The sequence below is a fragment of the Myxocyprinus asiaticus genome, chromosome 46, assembly GCF_019703515.2.
Source record: "Myxocyprinus asiaticus isolate MX2 ecotype Aquarium Trade chromosome 46, UBuf_Myxa_2, whole genome shotgun sequence".
Taxonomy (NCBI): domain Eukaryota; kingdom Metazoa; phylum Chordata; class Actinopteri; order Cypriniformes; family Catostomidae; genus Myxocyprinus; species Myxocyprinus asiaticus.
Window position 1 is genome coordinate 14,667,449 of NC_059389.1, and position 24,500 is coordinate 14,691,948.

The following is a 24,500-nucleotide window of genomic DNA, read 5'->3' on the forward strand; positions in this document are numbered from 1 at the left end:
TTGGTGTTTAGTTATTACTGAGTGGCAGTGTAAAATTGCCCACAGCAGTACCCTTTTTCTGTCCATCTGCTTTCTCACAATCAGGATTTGTTTTTACTGTAAATGCCCATGAATAAAGTCTAACACAGTGGGATACACTTCGTTAAGCCCTATAAATTGAGACAATGGACACACTGAATGCAGAGTACTGAGTCTTTGTTTGTAATACAGTGGAATCAAACTCGTTATCAGAAACATAGAGGACTATTATTGATTTGCTGAGCTCAATTGCTCACTGACGGAAGGTCAATGCGTATAAATTTCCACGTTACACAATGCAATATACTGTACATACAATTACACAGTTGGGTCATTAGATGGAAATCAAATTTAAAATTACAGCCAGAGAATTACAGTCTTTTTATTTCTGTTGTCTTTAAATGGAAAGTTTGATACATCAATTGACTAACTAGAGGGTTTGATAAAAGTCAGTATTTTCCTGCTCTTAACCTCCTGAGATCCCTGCGTGACTGCTGTGTGCACTTCCCTTTTTGATTTGTAACTAGTAGCACCAAATAAACAAGCACACAAATAATAATAATTTTCTAGAGCAAATAGTTTTACTAAAAATTTATGTCCACATATGTGGACAGCAGGACTAAGTTGTGACATTTTAAATAATACCAAGCTATAGAAAGTCAGATTTTTTTCATCAAGTAGTTTATTATGTTTCCAGAGTGTTGGTTATACATGTGTTTGAGATGTTACAGACATTACAGCTGATTTTCTATAAAGCTAAACAAATAATTCTGATTCATAGTAATGGCCAGCATCATCAAATCACTACCAACCATGTTAAATAAAATTTTGCATTATAAAATTCTGAATTTATGTACTGATTATCAATGTCCCGTGTCTGCCAAACATTTTGAGTGGTCCAAACATCATCTGCAGCCTGAAACTGAACTTTTGTTCAGATTTTAGGAGTGAATGCACTTAGCTGCATAGAAAGCTATAGGATGCACCCTTGCTCCCTATTTAGTGAATGACTTAACCTCCAGTGTGTTGTCTGTCTGCACTGGTCTCAGAACAGTTCGAAATGCACCATATCATAACTCTATATAAAGCTTCTGAAAGCAAAAATGTTCAGCTTTTGCATGAATACATTTATACCCAATGTGAAAATGCACAGTAAATATACATGAATGCATTTACACATTTTAATGAATAGAACCATATTGTACAGTATGTCAAAATTTATATTAAAATGAAGCAGATTGACCCACAGATTTGTTACTGTGAAAAGTTATTAAAAATAATGAACATGTTTTTGGAATGTCTGTCAGAAAACCGCTCCACCGAGTCCTTCATGTTTACCAGCACGCTAAATGCGAAAAATTAATGGAATTTTTAAAGCAGCATATCAAACATTGTTACAAACAAACAGGTTTCAGTGAAAAAATCACGTGACTCCGTGCGTCAGAAGTTTAACCATTTAAATGACTCCTTAGAGTATCCTGAACCATATGCAATGGGTTTAAATGAATTTAAATAACGAGTCCTCGCATGAGGCAGCGGGGTCGCACAAGGTTAAAGGAATTTTCCAGGTTTAATACAAGTCAAGCTCAATCGACTCCCTCCTTTTCTTAAAATAAATAAATAAATCTGGGTAACAGTGGGGCACTTACAATGGAAGTGAATGGGGCTAATTTTTGGAGGGTTCAAAGGAAGCGTATAATTTTATAAACGCACTTACATTAATTCTTCTGTTAAAACTCATGTATTGTTTGAGCTGTAAAGTTGTTTAAATTGTCATGTTTGGGTTTGTTGGCAATGAAGTGGAACGTAGTTGTATGGATAAAATTGGATATAACTTTACACAGATATTTATTTATTTATTATTTATTTATTTATTTATTAGAAAAGTAGGGCCAAGTCAAAATTAATTTTTGAGGTAATCAAAAGGAATATTCCTTTAATCTCTTTTTATATTTTTTTTCGTCTTCATCTTATTTTCAGCAACATTATAATTACAGTTTCGGTGAATTTCATCAACAGCCAATCATCGAACTCTCTTGCACCACAGCCAGTGACGCAACTGTCAATGATCTGAATGCACACACCTGAAAGACCCATTTCATCCAATGGCATGCGCATCACGGAGTAACGACCCGCAGCGTTTGCGGAGAGAAAAAAAATAACAAGCCCTTTAAACTGATGTGACCCATTCATGAGTCAACCGTTGGAGTGAGTAAATTATTACAGGGTTGAGGAGAGAGAGAGAGAGAGAGAGAGAGAGAGAGAGAGAGAGAGAGAGAGAGAGAGAGAGAGAGAGAGAGTGAGTAACTTTTAACCAGAGAGAAAACTCACCGCTGCATCCCACCTCAAGACTGCTGGCATCCGTCAGAAACAGCGCGCGCACGTCTCGAGTGAGACGGACCGTTAAAAGATGTGATTATATTTTCTTTCTGTCTCCGACAGGTATCTTTATTTTACAGGTGAGTGCGTGTCAGTTTTATAATTTGACTGTTTACAGTTGATGATAAGATGTATTAAGGAATCTTATGTCTTTCCAGAGTAATTTTGGCACCAAAATGTGATATTTAGTGGGCTGTTGTTGACTATAATATTAAACTACCTCACTTTCTATAGAGTATGTCTATGAACTATCAACATAAACCTAATTTTCTCGATTTTGGTATGGCTAGTGTTGGCAATATGAGTCATTTTATCTGAAGCTGTAGGTTTCGTTGAAGCGCAGGTAAGAAAACAGAAGCTTTTGGTTGGGGAATTCTAAACGTAATGTTTGTTTGAAAAGTAGTTTTATTCACCAATTTATCTCTTAACACCCTACAGAAACGCCTAAGGCTGCAAAGAGAACAGTCTTTTCAGAACTTGAGGCGGTTGTGCGAGTGGACCTTCAGTGAAGTGTTTTGAAACTGTTTTGAAGTTGAAGTGGTTAGGTTTAGAAATGCGCTGCTAAATGTGAAACTGCAGTTTTACCGTTCAGGAGATATTTCTACCTGGTTTGACCATTAAAATTATACTTGTGTAACCCAGTTAAGTCAGGTTTATTCTGGCATAAATCATCTTTAATAATATGTACTGAAATATAACCAGTTCGTTGATATGTTACCACATGACGCACATTTCTGAAATTTGAAAACACGTTTATCAGGTGTTTTGAAACAGTAAAATATATGGACGAAATCATTAATATCACATTAAATAGTGGCAAAGTGCAGCAGTTTCCTCTTCTTTTTCATCAGTCTCTCTCATTTCTAAACATATGCTTTACAGTGAAGTATAGTAGTACTCAGTCCACTCCAATTGCTTAGATAACTGTAAGGGTGAATCCCATTACCACTCTCTCTCTCTCTCTCTCTCTCTCTCTCTCTCTCATTCACTCTCTCTCTCTCTCTCTCTCTCTCTCTCTCTCTCTCTCTCTCTAAACCTTAAAAGCGCCCTCCTAGTCCTAGAGGAATAGCATTTAAGTACACCAACGTTAAATCACTTCTCCAGCAGCAGCCTACCAGGCTTAATTGAGTTTATCAACCACTCCCTTGAGAATGCTGTCTAAAGTTAGACTCGTCACCGCAGTGCACTCAGTGTCTCTGATGATTCGCCTCTTCTGGTACACAGCCACAAAAGTGCTGTCTAAGTCAGAGGCACAAGAACCATTTATTGTTTCCCTCTTTCTTTTATCCATGGCTTGGTCATACAAAGTGAGTGGTGAATTATTGAGGCTTATGGTGCTCAAGAAATGCCACTACAATGCATCCAAACTAGTGATATCATTGTTATTGCGGTGTGTGTGGTTGTGATTTACAAGTGTCATTTGTCCAGAGTAGCTTGTCTCAGTCACAAGTCCAAAAAGCTTTTGTGTCTTTGTATCATGCACTAAGGGATTCTATATATAGAATCTTACCAGAAGTCTTTTTAGTATGCTATTCATTTTGATATGCTCAAACAAATGTCTGAAGCCACTGTTTTTATAATACACTGGAACTGCGGGATATTTATTGATGGTGCAAATTCAAAGTGAGAAAATGTTTGGTATGCTCTCTCTGTCACAACTGATTTCCATTTTCTTTTTACTCTGCAGAGAAACAAAGATGAGAATAAACTACTGTGAAGCCACTTGCATCCTAGTCATTCTTCAGACGCTGTGGTGGGGCTTGAATAGTCAATGTGAAGAACCAATCGAAAGCTCCAAACTCAACCTCTCGGTGACCTATGACCTCCCTCACTTTGTGTCTGACACTCCAATCCAGAAGCTGTTGGAATTCAATGGAACTGTGTACATAGGTGCCGTCAACAAGCTCTACGCCCTGTCAAAACATCTGAAGAAGATACAAGAGTATAAAACCGGACCGGTGCATGAGAGTCCAGACTGCAAGGCGGCAAGTCCATGCGATGGTTGCAAAGACATACCCCTTAACACTAACAACACCAACATGGCGCTGCTGATGGAGACATTCTATGATCTTGAACTCTTCAGCTGTGGCTCGGTTGGGAATGGTGTCTGCAGCCGTCACGTGTTAGAGGATGGTCCCTTGGATGCGGAAGTAACTTGCATGTATTCAAAGAAGAAAGAAGACAGTAATCATGGTTGCCCAGACTGCCTGGCTGGGGCCTCAGGCACTCAGATCCTCAACGTGATGAGTAGTGGCGTGGTGAGGTTCTTTGTTGCGAACTCAGAACCTCTTGACCCAACCGGCCCCCTTCTGCACCACACTATTTCTGTTAGAAAGATGAAGGAGACTCAAGATGGCTTTGAGTTCTTTTCCGAGCAATCCTATATGGACTTAGCTCCAGATTTGCGTGGGAACTACCCCCTACGCTACGTTTACTCCTTCCAGAGTGGCCCATACGTGTATTTCCTCACTGTCCAACGGGAAGGTGGGAGCTTGAACGCCTTTCACACGCGAATTGTTCGCATGTGCTCATCAGATCCGGAGATTCTACGATACGTAGAAATGCCCTTCGAGTGCATTTACTCAGAGCGAAGGAGAAAGAAGCGCTCAGCACAGGTGGTTTTCAATGTCCTCCAGGCCGCACATGTGGCCAAAGTCGGCTATGACTTTCAGCAAGAGATGGGCCTGAAAGAGGGCGAGGACGTGCTGTTTGCTGCCTTTGCCCGCAGTAAGCCCGACTCGCCGGAGCCCACCGCAAGCTCTGCAGTGTGCCTTATATCTATCACGGACATCAATAACTTCTTCAGGGATTTCATGCAGAAGGGTTACACAAGGAAGCTCTACCACTTTACAGGATCAGAAGAGAAAACCTACAACCAGGTAAGAGCGGAAGAACTTGCAATTATTTAAAAGGGATAATACACCCATAAATGTAAATTCGGTCTTCTATATGACTTTCTTTTTTCCGTGGAACACAAAAGATGTTGTCCTCAGTCACCATTCACTTTCATTGCTTCTCTTTTTCATCAAATAAAAGTGAACGGTGACTGAGGACAACATTCTTTCTAACTATCTCCTTTTGTGTTTTGCGGAAGAAAGATGGCTTTGGAACAATGTGAGGTTGTAAACGATGACAGAATTTTAATTTTTGGGTGAACAAAGTAAACAAACCATATATTATCAGCAGTCAATTGTTGCTAAGCTACAAGAGTGTCTTGTCATTTAGTGAATGTATCATTTTGCAACATCTAGTAAACTACTGTTTACAAGATATTTGCTGACCCTTTCAAAACACTGGCCATCAGAGAGCAATTCTAACTTCTTGTCAGCCCAGTTGCTAGCCTTTATCTTCTGCCTATCATAAATCACTGACCCTTCTCATCTTTTTTACTTATCCATCACCATTCATTGGATCAATCGGTAAATCATGTTGATCGATAAATGACATGAATTTAACTGCTGATGACTCCCTGAGGAGCCCGTCAATAACTGCAGGGCTATTACTTCCCTGAGTCCATTACAAAACATAGTCATAAAGCTTTGCCACTAAGCACATACATCCCACAGATCTGCATGGTAAGACACAGTAATTAATGTTCTGTACTGAATATATAAAGCCAAAGAATACAGAGATGCCCAGATGATCAAAACTACTCAAGATCAAAAATAAAACTAGCCTCATCATGTCCTTTTATTGCTTTGTTTTTAAAACACACATTTTTCTCTTTTGTATGAACTTTATTTCTTGCATAACAATCAGTTTACCTCTAGTCAAAAGTACCGGTACTTCGATACCAAGTCGATACTAAAATAAAAAAGATGTCACGATACCAGTGTTTCTGCAGTACCGGTATCAATCCAGTTCCCGCACGCTGTCTGACTGACACACGGCTGCTTTCAAATGTCCACATGCTTGTGCTGTGTTACTCCTTTTACATTGAAATGGACAATTAATCAAATTAAGATCATGATACTCTATATTGCCAGAAGTATTCGCTCATCTGCCTTTAGACGCATATGAACTTAAGTGACATCCCATTCTTAATCCATAGGGTTTAATATGACGTCGGCCCACCCTTTGCAGCCATAACAGCTTCAACTCTTCTGGGAAGGCTTTCCACAATGTTTAGGAGTGTGTTTATGGGAATTTTTGACCATTCTTCCGGAAGCACATTTGTGAGGTCAGACACTGATGTTGGACGAGAAGGCCTGGCTTGCAGTCTTCGCTCTAATTCATCCCAAAGGTGCTCTATCGGGTTGAGGTCAGGACTCTGTGCAGGCCAGTCAAGTTCTTCCACACCAAACTCGCTCATCCATGTCTTTATGGACCTTGCTTTGTGCACTGGTGCGCAGTCATGTTGGAACAGGAAGGGGCCATCCCCAAACTGTTCCCACAAAGTTGAGAGCATGGAATTGTCCAAAATCTCTTGGTATGCTGAAGCATTTAGAGTTCCTTTCACTGGAACTAAGGGGCCAAACCCAGCTCCTGAAAAACAACCCCACACCATAATCCCCCCTCCACCAAACTTCACAGTTGGCACAATGCAGTCAGACAAGTACCGTTCTCCTGGCAACCGCCAAACCCAGACTCGTCCATCAGATTGCCAGATGGAGAGGCGTGATTCGTCACTCCAGAGAACGCGTCTCCACTGCTCTAGAGTCCAGTGGCGGCGTGCTTTACACCACTGCATCCGACGCTTTGCATTGCACTTGGTGATGTATGGCTTGGATGCAGCTGCTCGGCCATGGAAACCCATTCCATGAAGCTCTCTACGCACTGTTCTTGAGCTAATCTGAAGGCCACATGAACTTTGGAGGTCTGTAGCGATTGACTCTGCAGAAAGTTGGCGACCTCTGCGCACTATGCACCTCAGCAGCCGCTGACCCCGCTCTGTCATTTTACGTGGCCTAACACTTCGTGGCTGAGTTGCTGTCATTCCCAATCGCTTTCATTTTGTTATAATACCACTGACAGTTGACTGTGGAATATTTAGTAGTGAGGAAATTTCACGACTGGACTTGTTGCACAGGTGGCATCCAATCACAGTACCACGCTGGAATTCACTGAGCTCCTGAGAGTGGCCCATTCTTTCACAAATGTTTGTAGAAGCAGTCTGCATGCCTAGGTGCTTCATTTTATACACCTGTGGCCATGGAAGTGATTGGAACACCTGAATTCAATTATTTGGATGGGTGAGCGAATACTTTTGGCAATATAGTGTATGTCCTAGTGTGATTATTAAACCACAAAAGGCTGCAATCTTAGTCTGAATGAGCTGCGTGCTTTAAATTAATGTGTGAAGCTGACTGCTCATACACTGGAAACTCCACATACATTAAGAATAATTTGCATTTTATGAAATGACAAGGCAGAGCACTAATCCACTGTGAAGCGCTCAGCACATGTAGACTATATATTTATTAGAGCTGTAAGAATTAACACGTTAAAGCATGCGATTAATTAAAAACGTTTAACACGTTAATTTTTCTTAATCACTATTAACGCATTTACTGTTAATACAGCATAAACACTGGTGTGAAGGGCAGAACTTTTGTAAAGTGTCTGCCTAGTGTCATAACACTGATGCACGCACCACAGTACCAGAGCCCTTCTACCAAGTGGAGCCTTCAAACTTAGTATAAAATAGCATAACGCTGCGGTCCCATAGACATTCTATGGATGGTACTGTTGTAACCAGTGTTCGGTGTAATGCATTACTAAGTAATTAATTACTGTAATTAAAAAGAAAGGGATTGCTCTTAATTTTTCAGTAATTTAATTACAGTTACTTCTGATGTAATTGTGTTAAATACTGTATAGACTATAGAACAATTCTATATAAAACAATAGTGAATTTAAAATCGAAATTTAACGTCTAATGTTAAAATATATGTTTTCTAATTTAATGCAGCCCCATTAAATTCTTTGGCCAGTTCATGAATGATTTATTTGAAAGAATTAAAAGAACAGTCTATCCTTGCATTTTTCATCTGGTTGAGGTTGATAAGGGTTTTAGAAAGTAATTAGTAATAAGTAATGCAATTACTTTTCAGACGTAATTAGTACAGTAATCTAATTACACTTTGGAAGATGTAATTAGTAGTTAATAATTAAGTAACTTACCCTGGTTACCACTAACACTGGTCATAACACGCTGTTGACCGTTACGCTCTCTCCTATGATAGAGCCACGGAGGTTGTTATCTCAGTAAATAAAAGAATCACTGACAGTGCTTTTCTGTCATTGATAAAATGATGGAGACATGAGGTCTTAGCACTATTTGATATACCAAACTAGCCCAGATGGGACTTGTGATAGAAATCAAGTATTTCTCAGCCTATGTAAGGCGCATTTTAATTACCACAGAAGCACAATCTTAACTATCACCAAAACACAGAATGAGGCGTTTTTGTAGGCAAGCACTATTCATGGTGAGTTCCAATTGGTGCTCGATGCTGTTGACGCTCTGATGCGAATCATGAACGCAGCTTCATGATTGCTGTGGGAAAGCGGATAGCCACAGTCTACTGGCAAATTAATATTGTGGAGGATGACAGTTTAAGAGATTTAATGCCCATTGCAATGAATACGCAACCTATGGGGAAAATAGTTCTTTCAATTAGTCAAACTCCCATTTCAACTTTGGCAAATGTTTTATGTTACTTGAATTGGTGATATTTAAGTGTATTTCTGTTTAGATACTGTGGAAGGCTTTAGTTAATTTAGTTAAAGTTAATAAAGGATTATATTGTTACATATTGGTTTTTTTAATTTATTTTTTTATCCCCTTTTCTCCCAATTTGGAATGCCCAATTCCCACTACTTAGTAGGTCCTCGTGGTGGCGCGGTTACTCACCTCAATCCGGGTGGCAGAGGACAAGTCTCAGTTGCCTCCGCTTCTGAGAGAGTCAATCCGCACATCTTATCACATGGCTCGTTGTGCATGACACTGCGGAGACACAGAAGCACGGGAGGCTCATGTTATTCTCCACGATCTTACCATGCGCCCCACTGAGTGCAAGAACCACTAATCGTGACCACGAGGAGGTTACCCCATGTGAGTCTACTCTCCCTAGCAACCGGGCCAATTTGGTTGCTTAGGAGACCTGGCTGGAGTCACTCAGCACACCCTGGATTCGAACTCGCAACTCCAGGGGTGGTAGTCAGCGTCAATGCTTGCTGAGCTACCCAGGCCCCTGTTACATATTGTTTTCTTTCCTAAGATGGAAATAAATGCACTTTGACAAAATGAGTATATATAGTGTCAAATTTCAGCACTTTTTAGATTAACTACAAAAATTATGTGATTAATCATGATTTAGAAAATGTAATCAGCTGACAGCACTAAATATTTATATAATTAAATCATAGCATTTGCGCTTTAAGGATTACAATGGGCCATGATGCAAACTGTTTATCCATCAAAATAAAACCACACGTCAAATAAAAGCTCATGTATAAAACAATCACAATTCAACATAAAGACTACATGCCTGAAATGGAAGAAATTGCAACAGAAATATATTACATCTATATAGTAAAATGTAATATTCTCTGTTGTAATATTAATAATAATCATAAAAATAAGCAATATATCACAAGCAAGAGTGCTGTTGTGCTGAATAAAAGTTTGAATTATTTACTTGTTAAAAGCAATTTTAGCCATTCTACTTCCACGAGACTGAGCCGTTGGATTAGCCATGCCCCCTCTTTCCAAAACCCCGCCCTCCAAAGATACTACCTGAGCTTTATTGAGACTGACATTGTGCAGAAATGGTTGTTAAAAACAACAACAGCAAAATAGTGCACTCAACTGACAACTGTTATGAACATCATGCCTTAAAAATGGCAGTAAGTCTCAATAATTTGCTGCAACTACAACACTATGAGAACATGCAAAAGGATTGACAGGTCTAAAGCGTCATTGTCCATGGCCTGAGTAAACGATGACAGAATTTTTTTTTTTTTTAATTCTATCCGTTTATAGGGTGTTTGCTTGAGGTCTGTAAGAATCAGGCTTGTTGAACAAGCATAACTCATGTTGACTGTTCTCTGAACTTTTCAGTTTGCATGTGTTGTCTTATCAGAGTCTGTACAGCGGGGAAGCCAAGACCAGTACCCAGCAGGTGTTTCTTCAACTGTCTCTAACAGTCTTTGTACTTTAGCAGTTCATATGGGCCAGACCGGCGCTTCTGGCCTTGTCCTGGAGTCAAACAGTTCTCCAGTCTGTTGTACGTGTTTCAGTGCCCTGAACTTTATCTGTCCAAACTTACAAAGTGCTCTCAGTCATTTATTATGGCAGAAGTGCTACAGACTCCACTCAGATATTTTAAATATTTTTGTTATGTGGATCTTTGTTCCAAACATTGTCATCTGCTCAGAGTCAGCTCTGGTTCTATACTTTTTCACAAGTCTGTTTGAAAGTATTTCCTTGGGCATCTTAGAAAGTGTGTTTACTTGCAGCTTTAAAGGATCCAGGCATCTTTTGAGATGACAAGGCAAGATGTGGAAAAACAATATTTATTTTTTGTGTGTGTTTCTCTTAGCGTGTTAAGGCTGATGGTAAATCATCGTGCCATTACTGAGAGTTATGATACCAGTAGCATATGTTATGCAGAGTCTGACTTATCATCTCATGAAGGGGCAATTTACACAGTGCCGTAAAACAATTACATTGTATAGAGACATGGTAATTTTGTTTTGTTTTTGTGCTTAGACTACTGATTTCACAAACCAGGCTCAAGCAGGGTTGCCTTTGCCTGTGGAAACACTGGATATCAGACATTGTAATGTGCTTCTGTTTTGATTGAATTTGGGTTTGCTCTCCAGTTTTATTGTTAATGTGGAGCCATGGTTATTTGAATATCATATCTGATAAATTGCCAAAGTCCGTAATAGAATCTTGCCCTTCGAGAGAAAGACACCACAGCTTTCAGACATCAACCCACTCTTTCAAAATTATCGATCTACCAGTCTGCTTTTGCTCAGCAATATTCGTCAATAAAACAGGCAGAAATATAGTCCTTATTGTTAGGAATAATGGAGGCATACTGTGGATATGTCACAGTTGGAACCACCCCAACAAGCCTAGCGCATAGGGAGGGGGACACTTGAGACCAGCAATAACAAACAGCCACATTTAAGGTCAAAATTATCATTAGATTATAATTGATCAGGGGAACAACTGGCAAATGCTGATTACTTTAAAATTGAATCTGAAGCTTGACTGATTGCAGACTGTAATATAATTCCTGAAGAGGGAGTTTTGATCGACAGCCTTTTTAATTATTACAGCCATTGTGAAATGAACATGAATGAACATACATTTAGATAGCAAGTTTTAAAGTTTAAAGAAAGGCGTTGTGGAGCATTGATTTTAAGTTACTTTATAAACATTTTCCCACATCTTTTTTTGACTGCGGTGCATAACCAAATATCAATGTAAATCAGATAGTTGAGCTCTTTAGAGAAATAAATCACACTCAGTTTATGGAATGTCCCACACTCAATCTTGCAGCGCATTATGTATGTTTTCATTATGTAAGTACAGGGTGTTACACTAATGTGCTGTACTTGGCACATATAAATAAATGCGTGCCATGGCCTGTTTGTGCCTGTATCCTGATGTGTTTGCGCAAAAATGGCAAAACCTAGATTGTTTGTAAGGCGCAGGCTCAGATCTGGAAGGTGACTTGATGCAAGGATGCAAAACAATGCTGAAAGACACAGTACTTGTTGTGTCCTGCCTCCCCCTGACTCTTGAAAAAAGCATAGATAAGCTGCTTGCATGGTTGGGTTTTCTGTGAGTATGTATGGAAGAGAAAATTATTTTATGTGGGTGATTTGTGGTTTGTACTGAGGAATTAAGTTACCCTGAATCATTGCTGGCAAAAGCAGACACACGCACACATCCAACAGCTCTGACCAGGGGGCAGGTGGATGTGTACATCTGTGTGTTTTCTCAAAATGTCAAGCCCCTGCAGTGAGTTCATGTTGGCAGCTTTGCCTTGGCGGGAAAACTGCGTGACTGTGGACCATAATGGTAGCCAGTGGAGACCGGACAGCTGGCATCCAGGTGCAAAATCCTCTCATCTAGAGGTCGACCGATATATCGTTTTTGCCGATTAATTGGCACCGATAACAGATTTCTGAAGCTAGCGGTTGTTGGCAAAAATCCACACCGATAGTTTTGCTCCAGTGCTGGAGTGGCTGGGAAGGGTCCGCTGTCGTTATATAGAATGAGAGCGGCCTCTAGAGGTGAAATGAAAACTATTACTTCACTGATGCCTTGTGGTATTTGTTTTGACACGTGCACAATCTGCATGGAGCGGAACACATTAGACGCGGATTTAAAACAACGAAAAGGTATGCATACAGTACACTACGGTACACATTGTCATATCATTATAAAGTAATTAATTTGTTGACTAGATGCTGCATTAGTAGAGAACAGCAGTATGTTTGCCGACAAGGCTGAGAGGACGCTAACATTAAAGCTAACCTCAAGCGGTTGGAACAATGTGACAAAAATACATTCTTCCCAAATGTTTAAATGTCACGATTGTTACCATCTATTACCATCTATTTGCATTAGTTTATATACAGCTGGTCATGTTTATGCATTCGTTAGCCAGCTAAGTTGCACATTTAAAGCTAGTGACACGAGAAAGCTAATTAATATCTTCATGCAGCCGAGAGAAATGTGTAAACAAATCAGAAACGCACCTGATTTCAATTAAAGTTTTTTATCCTTACTGTAATACAATGACATCAGATTGATCACGTTCTTGCGCTAAAAAAGGCTAGACACAGCGCAACAAATACAGTTGAACAAAAAGCAGGTGTCTCAATATGCTTTTAAAGTTATTCTTAATTAGACACATCATCTAAAAAACAGTGCTCCTCCATGAGACACTGAATAAACAAAAACAAAGGGAAACAAAGAAGTTTGTCTAGCATGTGTTTACATAGAAAAACAAATGGATGGTTGCAAAAGCATTCGGTCTGAACAGCCCCTTACAGTTGGTGGAGGTCTTTGGCCATTGCGTCTTGTCCTCTTATAAGCATTTCTCAGATTAAGCAATGAGTTGTTTAAATGCTTTGTAAGGAAAGATGTTCAACTTGGAGACATGTGTCTCGAGATCCTTGCATTTAGTTCCAGTCTGTTGTGTTCCGTCTGTTTGAACAGCCCCTGGCCTGGGCTCATATTCTGAGCCGCTTCACCACCGAGTTCAGCCTAATAACACTGCTATCTGTGAATATTGCTACTCTACATACAACTGTACTGAATAAAAAACAATGTGGTATTTCGCTGTTATTATGAAGCTTGAGTCTGGAGTAGCAGGAATCAGTGCAAGTGTAACACCAGGTGAACTGTTTATTGAAGTGTTTTCCCCCCCTCATTTTACTCTTGACTTAACATTTGAGAATATGGATCGACTAAAACTTTTTATTTACTGATTTTATGCACATTAGTTGAAAATGAAATGCTTTTTTTAACCTCCAGGGTAGGAATGTTCTATGCAATAATATAATGGTGCCGAATGGTTTATGTATTTATTGCGCCTTCTTGTGGGCTAAGGAAACAATGTCAATTAAAAAATCAGCTGACTTTAAAATTCAAATATTAGTTCATATATATAAATATTTATATATTTATTTCTTTTAAAAAAGTACTATACATTTTCATGGTTCAGTCAGTACTGTTTATTTTTGTAATAAAGTTCAGCAATATTTTACTTTGAGTGTTATTTTTTAATTCAGTATCAGTTTTAAAAACTATCGGTTTGTTAATCAGTTATCGGCAGATACTGCCCAACTTAGTTATCAGTATCGGTAAAATCCACTATCGGTCGACATCTACTCTTATTTCATCTCCATCATGGAGGGAAGCACCTTTGGGGATTTGTCCTGACCTTTGTGTCCTTATTTTTAGCTGCCTTCAACTTCTTTCAGTCTAAAAAATATAATATACAGTGAAATATATATATGATATGTATGCTATAATTCCTGTTGTAAATAGCTTGTTTTCCAAGTCCAAAAATGACTGTTTTCCCACTCTAATGCATATGTGTGTGTATGTCTTAAATACTCCCATAAAGCAAATAAGCATACAACCATAACTGATAAATGCCTGCACTCACAATCTGTCCTTTGGGAGGAACTTCCCATACAAACAAACGTATGATTGGCTAGTGCTCAACTGTTTACAGGTTTATTGCACCACAGCTTGCTTTTTTGGTGTTGAGGTAACTGGCCCATATTCAACATTTATTCAGCCTTCAGGCTTGAAATACTTGTTATTGCTCTCTGGGTATAATTCACAAACATGTGTAAGTGTCAGATGAAGGAAAGGATTGCTTTGGTGAGAGTGATGAGTCAGTGACCCACAGGCATGTTGATCTATCTCTGGCATTCGCCATACCTCCACTTCCTCATTTTTTAGTCTCTGTGGTAATTTCCTGCTCTCCAGGTCTGTGAGCACGAGGGTTTATTAAATAACTAAATTTTTCCACCTCCTATAAAGTTAAAGGGATCCTGACCAGGTGTAAACCAATACCCACTGAAGCATTTAATGAGCACCAGTCAGGTCGGATATTCAATCAGCCCACACTGTTAAATGACTGGAGTTGACCGATCCAGACTAATTGTTTGGTGCAGTTCAAAGACCCTCTACTAATTGTTTTGGCCTACACAGTGGGGACCACAAATAAACGTTTGGGGGTATACTAGGCCTGAAACTCCCCCGCTAGTTCAAAAGAGCCATTACTCTACACTACCGTCACCGTGGTGCTAATACCAGCACAATGGATCCATGGGATGTAGACTGAATGATTGTGTGCTTAAGTAATGGAACGGATTGGATTGGCAAGGAACTATTCTGCTTTATCACCTGCTGAGAACTCAACAATGCACCGCAAATAAGAGCTTATCTACGGCTTCCCTTCCACCTCATTCAGCATGTCAGTCAGATAGTTCTAGGCTTATCCCTCAGTAGACAGCCTGTGTGATCGGTCCGTCAAAGGGGAACAAGCTTTTACCTGATACCTGACTTGTGGGTTTTGTGGGGCATAATGCACAATGTTTGGTCAGCAAATGGAATGGTTTTCAAATGTCAGTCAAGGCAGAGGGTTAAAGCAATGTGAGCGCAGAGGGGATATTTGATGGTGCAGCATATTATAAGTAAAACTGCATTTACATGAGACTTCTGCCATCTGGATATTCTCTGCTTTTGACCGCAAAATATAAACAGACACGCGCGTGCACATTGGATAAGGCGGTAACAATTCTGGTAAAGGTGTTTAAATGCCACACAAAATTGGGGTAATGGGCAAAAATCTACTCATGCTGGTCGTGTGCTGATAGAAGAAAACTGTTTAAGGCATTTACATGACCAAACATGTAGTCACTTATTAAGCAAAATCGGTGTAAGGTTGCGTTCATTGAGTTGGACATGTCCCCCCTAATATTCAGATAAAAAGGATATTCCAGGTTTAATAAAAGTTAAAGGAATAGTTCACCCAAAAATGAAAATTTGCTGATAATTTACTCGCCCTCAGGCCATCCAAGATGTGGAGTTTCTTTCTTCATCAAAACAGAATTTAAGATTTTTAGGATTTCATTTCAGGCCTCCTCCTTTAAACAATGCAAGTGAATGTCCTCCATTTTTTGACGGTCCAAAATGCATATTTAGGGTGCATCAAAATAATCCACACGACTCCAGTCAACAAATAAAGTTCTTCTGAATGCAAACAATTGATTATTTTTAGAAACAAAACAATACTTATATACTTTTTAACTACAAATGTTCGCTTCCGTACATCTCTGTGATGTGCGCTCATGAGAGGGATGACGAAAGCTCGTTGGTAAGGTCACGCGTCACGTGGAGGAGTCAGGAAGCTCCTGTTTACATAGGTTTTTAAAGAATGATGCGCTTCCTGACTCCTCCACGTGACGCGTGACCTTACCAACAAGCTTACATCATCCCTCTCATGAGCGCACATCACAGAGATGCGAACATTTGTAGTTAAAAAGTATATAAGTATTGTTTTGTTTCTAAAAATAATCAATTGTTTGCATTCAGAAGAACTTTATTTGTCGACTGGAGTCGTGTGGATTATTTTGATGCACCCTAAATATGTATTTTGGACCCTCAAAAAATGGAGGACATTCACTTGCATTGTTTAAAGGAGGAGGCCTGAAATGAAATCCTAAAAGTCTTAAATTCTGTTTTGATGAAGAAAGAAACTCAGATACATCTTGGATGGCCTGAGGGTAAGTAAATTATCAGCAAATTTTCATTTTTGGGTGAACTATTCCTTTAAGCTCAATCTACAGCATTTGTGGCATAATGTTAATTACCATAAAAAAATAATTTAGACTCGTCCGTCCTTTTCTTTTAAAAAATAGCAGAAATCGAGGTTACAGTGTGACAATGAATAGGGCCAATTTTTTAAGGGTTTGAAGGCAGAAATGTGAAGCTTATATTTTTACATTGGGACTTTTTGACCAGTATGGAAAGAACCAGTTCAACTTCAGACTTTCTGGATGTTATACAGCTTTAAATAGTTATTATATATATATTAGTTTTGAACAGGTAATAGTAAAAAAGTTCACTAACATGATTTTATATGATAAAAAATGTAATACAGTATAACTTTACTCAGAAAAAAAGTTTATAAGCGATTTTCTACAGAAATCATGTTAACATGCACATTGTTCAGGTGAGTATTTAAATGTTTTACAGATTGTGCCCATTCACTTCCATTGTAAGTGCCTCACTGTAATGCAGATTTGTGCTTTTTTTAAAGAAAAGGAAGGACTAGTTAAAAAATTATTTTTGTGGTAATTACACCACAAATACTGTTGATTGAGCTTAATTGTACTGAACCCAGAATATTCCTTTAATGCTCGACCGATAAGGGTTTTTAAATGGTGATTCTTAAATTATCACATTTGGTCCCCCAAGTCACGAATATGTGATTGTATCCAAGGTAAAGGAAGCATTAGTTTTCTTGCATTGTCAGATTTTTTGAATAAACAGATTTTTGGTAGTTATCAGCATATTGGTGTGTATGGAAACACAATCAATATCTATAGTGGTTATGGACCTGCATTTAACCACAGTCTCTTAAGTAAAATTCAAAATACTGCTCATCTAAACAGGAGGACAAAAGAGTTACCCCCTATCTAACTATTGAATTCAACTTACAAAGCCCTCTACCAAGTCTGTAGGCAGAGGTGGGTTAGTGCCCCCCCAACCCATGTCTGAAAAACAAACAGATGAGTTTCATTAATGCTTCACTCTGACCTTAATCCTTGAAGATATCTGAACAAAAAAGGCAATAAAAAGAGATGCCAACTTCCAGTGGTTTTGCAAATACAAAAAGATAGCACAATGATGCATTGTTCTACTGTGCAGTCATTCTTTACATACTCCTGCCATGCTTGATTGTTTGTTTCTATTTGTTGCGTGATTTTAAACAATTTGCATAATAGCTGACTGGTACTAAATTAGTGTGTCATAAACAGGGATGCCACCTGAAAATGAGTCTTTTCAGTTGCAGCACCAAGGCTTTGGAATAAGTTGCCTTTACATATTAAGTCTGCTCCAACTCTTCATGATTTTAAATCACTTCTTAAAATGCACTTGTTTGTTTTAGCATTTGATACTTTGCAATTGTAACATTAGTAATTTTACTGTTTTGTGTATTTGTTTTTATCTCCTTTTGTGAATGTTGTTCTGGTATTCTTGTAATACATACCTTACTTTTTAACTAGTTTAATTTTACATCACTTTGGCTAACAGTCAACATAAATGTGACTGACTGACTGACTGACACCTGCTTGCTCTCTTTGAATCATAGTAATGAGAAATATGATGACTACGAAGGACAGAATTTACTGTGTACTCATTCCCTTATCACGTTTGTTGTGTTTTTGGCAGAAAGAGGGTATTTTGTGAGTAAAGACCTTGATCTATGCTCAGAGCATTTTGTGTACGCTGTGTGTGTTTTTGCAAAGGCTCAAATGCACATAAAATCATCAACTCAAGGATTTAATCATATACCATACAGAAAACTGAAGAATGGCCAGACTGGTTCGAGCTGACAGAAAAGCTACAGTAACTCAGATAACCACTCTGTAGAACTGTAGTGAGCAGAATAGCATCTCAGAATGCACAACATGTTGAACCTTGAGGCAGATGGGCTACAACAGCAGAAGACCACGTCGGGCACTTTATTAGGACCATAGTGTTCCTAATAAAGTGCTCAGTGAGTGTATTTTAACATTGTATTATTTGTAATTTGTGATGTATTATTCATTAAAACCAGAAACTCTTGAGCATGACAACATATCCTGCCCATTGCAGTGTCTGAATTTGCCTGCTGTGACCGTGGTGTGAAAAAACATGTTCTCTATTTTGTTTGCACATTTAGAATATGTCACTAAAAATATTGGAATTGGAAATATGTACATGCCCACATATAAATTATAATTTTATATGTATGTTCATATATTGCTATCTTATCAGATTATTTTTACAGTATTGAAAATACGCTAAATTGTCAGTATTGCCTTAGCATGTTCATTCTCAACTTCAGTTTAAGGGTTTTTTTTTGTTTGTTTTTTCTTTTCTTTTTTTTTTTTTTACAAGTGTAAGGACATTTGTTTGAAGCAAAGTTCTCTGTAGAATGTCTCGGATGAAAATAAATTAGCAGGAATATGAAATTCTGCAAAACCCTTTAAACAGCTCTCAAAATAAGAATAAAAAGCTTGTGTTTGATCTGTCCTGTCAGAGGCACGGTTTGCTCTCTCATGCATATGAAGAACCATAAGATCATCACAGAAAAGCAGGCCCTGCCAAGCCTTTACAGTCAGTATTGGAATTGATTTTTCTGGCCAACTGCAAACCAGGCATTTAAATGCTCTGCCGCCCCTCTCTTACATAAAGGGCTGGATTTGATCTTTTAAAGAGTCTTAATGCTTCATGTTTTAAAAGTCGTGCTCTTTACCCTGATATCAGATCCATGCTCCTTATATAAGGGTGGAGATTTTTTTTTCACAACATAGTTGTGAACTGTAGCAGCAGGAGGGATGCTTGTGAGCATGTTTGTCTTGTCTGGTTTAATGAATGGGTGTTTCCACTAATGCTTTGAATAGATCCACGCTGCAGAAGTAAATAATGACAGACCAGGCCTCTGGAATGGACTCCACACTAAATTATCCCCTTTTTTTCTTTTGTCCGTTTATCTAATTGAATGGATGTGCATGGTTCATAAGCACTTCCATAAATATGTTTCAGTGTTAGTCACTAGAGCAATAGTTCTCTCTTCTGTCTTGCTTTTTTTAAATAGACGCTTAATTCAGACAGCAGTTAAGCCTGAGGGGTCGTTTACACAGAATGCATCTTTGCACTAAAAAAGCTGGAAGCAGTACCAAGAATGGAGCAGAAGACAAATATTTTGAGATACGTTTTTAACAATTTAAGTTTTTTTGTAACCTAACGCGACATCTAAAACATGGTGCCCCTGTGCAAGATGCTGAAAAAACAGTGAAGTATGGTGCAGTGGTCAAAGACGTCCGTCTAGCGCATTTTTACATAGGAAAAAAAAATGTAAAAACAGTATAGGTGGATGCAAAAACACGTTCGCTGTGTACGACCCCTATAGCTACATTGTGCTTGTCATTATTTTTGTTGATGTAACTCATGTAGCGTTGGCCTAAACTGTGATTTATGGCACATTAAACTGCATAGGTACTATGAAAAACAATCAAGTATTCTGTCCAGTGAGAACTGAAGTTATTAATCCTGCTTTGTTGTTTTAACAAATCTCTTTGATTAATTGCAATTTAATAACAATTCCAATTTGATGAATGACTTTGCACCAGAAAGATATTTTGTCTCACTTGTTTGTTCCAAGCATATTAATCATAGTGCCTTTTGAGTAAATTATCTCATAACATGCACTAACAAGTGTAGTCAAATTACAAGACAAGCAGGGATTTAACTGTGAGCAGTTGAATAAACTGATGAAGTTTTTAGCAAACATATGAGTGGCTGAACTGGACCATGTATTGTTTCCCATGATGGAAACTCTAGTGAGGAGCAAAGCTCCCTGCTGACAGATCACTTGACTGCTGGGTTGAGGGAGGGAGTCTAGAGGGGGACAGAGAGAAGGAAAGAGTGGGAGAAAGAATGATTTGATTTGTGAGTGAATAGTGACTTAAACTACATTTCTGTTCAAAAGCCAGGTGTGACTTTGACAGTGTACAATAGGCTCCTCAAATTTTCTTGAAGACTTCCACAGGTATTAACAAACCAGCAGACAGGCACCAGGGCCTGACCCACTGCATGCTGACTGCCAGCCTCTAATCCCACATTATTGTCAGCTTCTCTAATTCTCCCCAGACTAATGACCTTCTTGACCCAGTAATCCAAGAGAGACACACAAATATAAGGATCAGGTTGCGTTGCGACGTGCCGTATAAATGCACAGGTGGAGCACACCGTAAGCAAATTCTATATCTCACACACATAAACATGCACATCAGCATTGAAGGCTATGTTAGGTCAAAAGTCACATTATTTTCGTCAAGGAGCAGCTGAGGTGCAGCAGTGTGGAGCAACACCGTTCCAGAAATCTTCAGGAGCACATAGCTCTGTACGTGATTCCAACAGACCTCACTGTACCAGGGCCCGAGGGTTAACAAAAAGTGTGTGAAGGTGACATTTGGTCGTCCAGATCTCCTTTCACTCAAATAAGGCCTCTTGGAGGTGATGCCAAAGGCCACGAAGCTGTAAAGCACCAAAGGTGGGGCGTAGTAACCCTATCACCTCTACATTGTGCTGGACACAATGAGAGCTGTTTAATGTGTCGAAGAGGAGCTATGCGCTGGCCCTACCATTCCATTGCATTCGTCTTTTGCTCTGCTGTAATAGCACATTGCTGTAGGATATTTTTCTGCATTCTCCTGATTCATACTCAAAATATACTCAACTGTGAGGTCATGGTAACAAGTTAAAGGATTAGTTCACTCATACGTAAATGAAAATTCTTACATCATTGATTCACCCTCATGTTTGTTCCAAATTTGTGTGACTTTCTAACACAAAAGGAGATGTTAGAACCCAACCCAAGTCAGAACAGGCAGAAGGTCTGTGCCAAGTTTGGTGGATGTAGCTTGAAATCTCTTGGAGGAGTTACAGTTGATAATTTTGGTGTAGTAAAACAGTATGCCAAAAATAATGAGAAAGATGGTTTTGTATAAAACTACCCATAACAACCCCCTGCTCAATGACAAAACCTTGACCACTTTGACAACAGCAGACCTTGCAAGATAGACTCCAGGCTGGTGGAGAAGCCTCAAAATCACTTCAACCGAAACTTGTCAAAACACTGCCCATGTTTTTCATTTTCTACCCTTGATCCTTGCAATACCCTGTGCTAAGCAGTTTTCTTTTTTTTTGTGCCTTCTAACAGTTCCTTATTTTTTCTCTAACTTCCTAGCCAAACAGAGCAAAACGTAAAGTTTATTTGCTATGAAAATAATACCCAACGACACCCCCCCCCCCCCCGCTTTTTTCCCCCTACAACAGGTGTTCACTTTCAGGGGTGTTCTCAGCTGGTGGTGGGCCAGGCGTCAGAGAGCCCAACGAATCAATTCCAAACCACTGTGCTTTCTTACGCATGCTTACGCAAGTCCTATTGAAAGTGAATGGCAGCCAGGCTGTTATGATGGATCACGGTGGGCTTATATAACCCAGCAAAGCAAACTTGCTTGAGCCGAAGACACATCAAAGACTGGCTTGTCCACAGGTTACGATATTCCTAACCATCTCCCTTTCAGCTTCATGCTACATGTCTCTCTCTCTCGTAGCTTGTCTTGTTCTATCACTCCTTTAATAGGCCCTTTACAACTGGTGCAGCAGCCCTCCTCTACCTCCAGGGGATGGAATAAGCTGCGTTGTAATCCTCCTTCACCATCTTCCTGGCCTTTTCACCTGGCTGTGTATACAGATTCTGTGCATCTGAGCCAGCCCACTCAGCCCTGTAATGAGAGCAGGGCTCAGCGCTCATTCAGCCTGATTTATCGTCAACCTGTATTGTTCTCCACATCTTCAAAGCTCCCCTTTGAGACATGCCCTCAAAATGAAGCTGCAACCACAGCAATGCCACTGACTCATGCATCTTACTCACTCTGGCAAAGAAAGAAGGATAAAGAGAGGGAGGGAGAGAGAGCGGGTGAATTATAAGTGTTGTTCTTTCTTAACTTTTGCACCTGCCTGGCACACACAGTAAAATGTTTTAATTGTTATTTTAGAATAACAAAATTTTTGTTTCCATGTGTTTAACTTGTTGCAATAATTTATCTACTTGCTAATTGATTTTTTGAGTTTTCAGTTTTAACTTTATCAAGAATTACATTCGAACTGGTTGAAAAAGTGCAACAAACTTAAGTTATAACTTTGGCACCACTTTTAATTTACTCAAAGAATAGTTCAACCATAAAATGTAAATTCTGTCATTATATACACTCACTGAGCCCTTCATTAGGAACACCTGTACACTTATTCATGTGATTATCTAATTAGCCAATCATGTGGCAGCAGTGCAGTGCATAAAATCATGCAGATACGGGTCAGAAGCTTCAGTAATATTCACATCAACCATCAAAATGGGGAAAAAATTGATCTCAGTGATTTTGACCATGGTGTTATTGTTGGTGCCAGACAGGCTGGTTTCAGTATTTCTGTAACTGCTGATCTCCTGGGATTTTCACGGACAACAGCCTCTTGAGTTTACTCAGAATGGTGCCAAAAACAAAAAAACATCCAGTGAGTGGCAGTTCAGCGGACGGAAATGCCTTGTTGATGAGAGAGGTCAAAAGAGAATGGCCAGACTGGTTCGAGCTGACAGAAAGGCTACGGGAACTCAGATAACCACTCTGTACAATTGTAGTGAGCAGTATAGCATCTAAGAATGCACAACACTTCGAACCATGAGGCGGATGGGCTACAACAGCAGAAGACCACATCAGGCACTTTATTAGGACCATAGTGTTCCTAATAATGTTTTCATTGAGTGTACATCCTTCATGTTGATCCAAACCCTTCTTCTGTGGAGCACAAAAGCCGTAAGGCAGAATGTTAGCCTCAGTCACCATTCACTTTCATTACATCTTTTTCATACAATGTAAGAGCATGTTGACTGAAGCAATTAAACTTAAATTTTCAATTTTAGTGAGTTTTTACATTTTTTACAGTTTCCTATTTTTATGCCTGTCTAACATTTCATGGATGTGTTTAGTGTTTTTGTCAGGGTGTCTTCACCATAAAGTGTAACAGTATACCATCTGAGTAGAGTTGGAGTGAGCATGGTGTTAATCATTAACTGCCTGATTTCTGTACTCCAACAGGCCTTTTAGTCATGGCCTGTGGTGCCAGGGTCTGGTTTCATTAATTATTAATGACTTCTTTAATGCTAGGGTCGGTGACCCTTTGAGATTGACCACTGTGTAGCCCTCGGGTGCCTTGTTCCTTTGTGTTTGATTGCAGTTGACTTTGAGTCCTCTAAAGTAAACTCTAACTTGACTAAACCATGGAAATCAAGTAGCTTGTATTCAAAACTATCTCTTAAAGGGGTAACATCATGGAAAACAGCACTTTTTAAATAAAAAGAGTTCAATATTCTAATTAGAAAAACTATATAGGGTTGGGAACCGCAAAAAGGTTCTAATTCAGAACCTCTTAGATTTTTTTTTTTTTTTAAACCGGAACTGAATGATTTTCATGACTTGATTCGGTTAAAGGTGCTGTAAGCGATTTTAGTCATTCTGGAGTGGGCATATACTGTATGTGCTAACCTGTGCATGCACAATGATTGACAAGCAGAAAGTCTTCTGAATCTACCGTGCAAAACATACAGTGCTCATACTTATACGTTTTGTGGTAATTAGTGGTATTTCAAAAAGAAAAATACTGAATAAAATATCTTAAGTACATGTAAACACACCTTTTGCAAGAATCTGTTCTGTTAAAATATGAAATCAATAAATATTAAATATGTAAAAATTGCATTTTGTAATTCCAAGTTTAGAGA

General features: G+C 39.0%; 1 protein-coding gene across 1 annotated transcript in view; it reads left to right on the top strand.

Moving 5' to 3' along the window:
• Positions 1-2,357: 2,357 nt before the first annotated feature.
• Positions 2,358-24,500, top strand: part of LOC127436260 (hepatocyte growth factor receptor-like) — a 78,389-nt gene continuing 56,246 nt past the window's right edge. The window contains exons 1-2 of the mRNA XM_051690306.1: positions 2,358-2,477; positions 4,085-5,276. Coding sequence (XP_051546266.1) covers positions 4,095-5,276 — 1,182 coding nt within the window. The 5' untranslated portion in view covers positions 2,358-2,477; positions 4,085-4,094. The remainder of the gene's footprint in view (positions 2,478-4,084; positions 5,277-24,500) is intronic.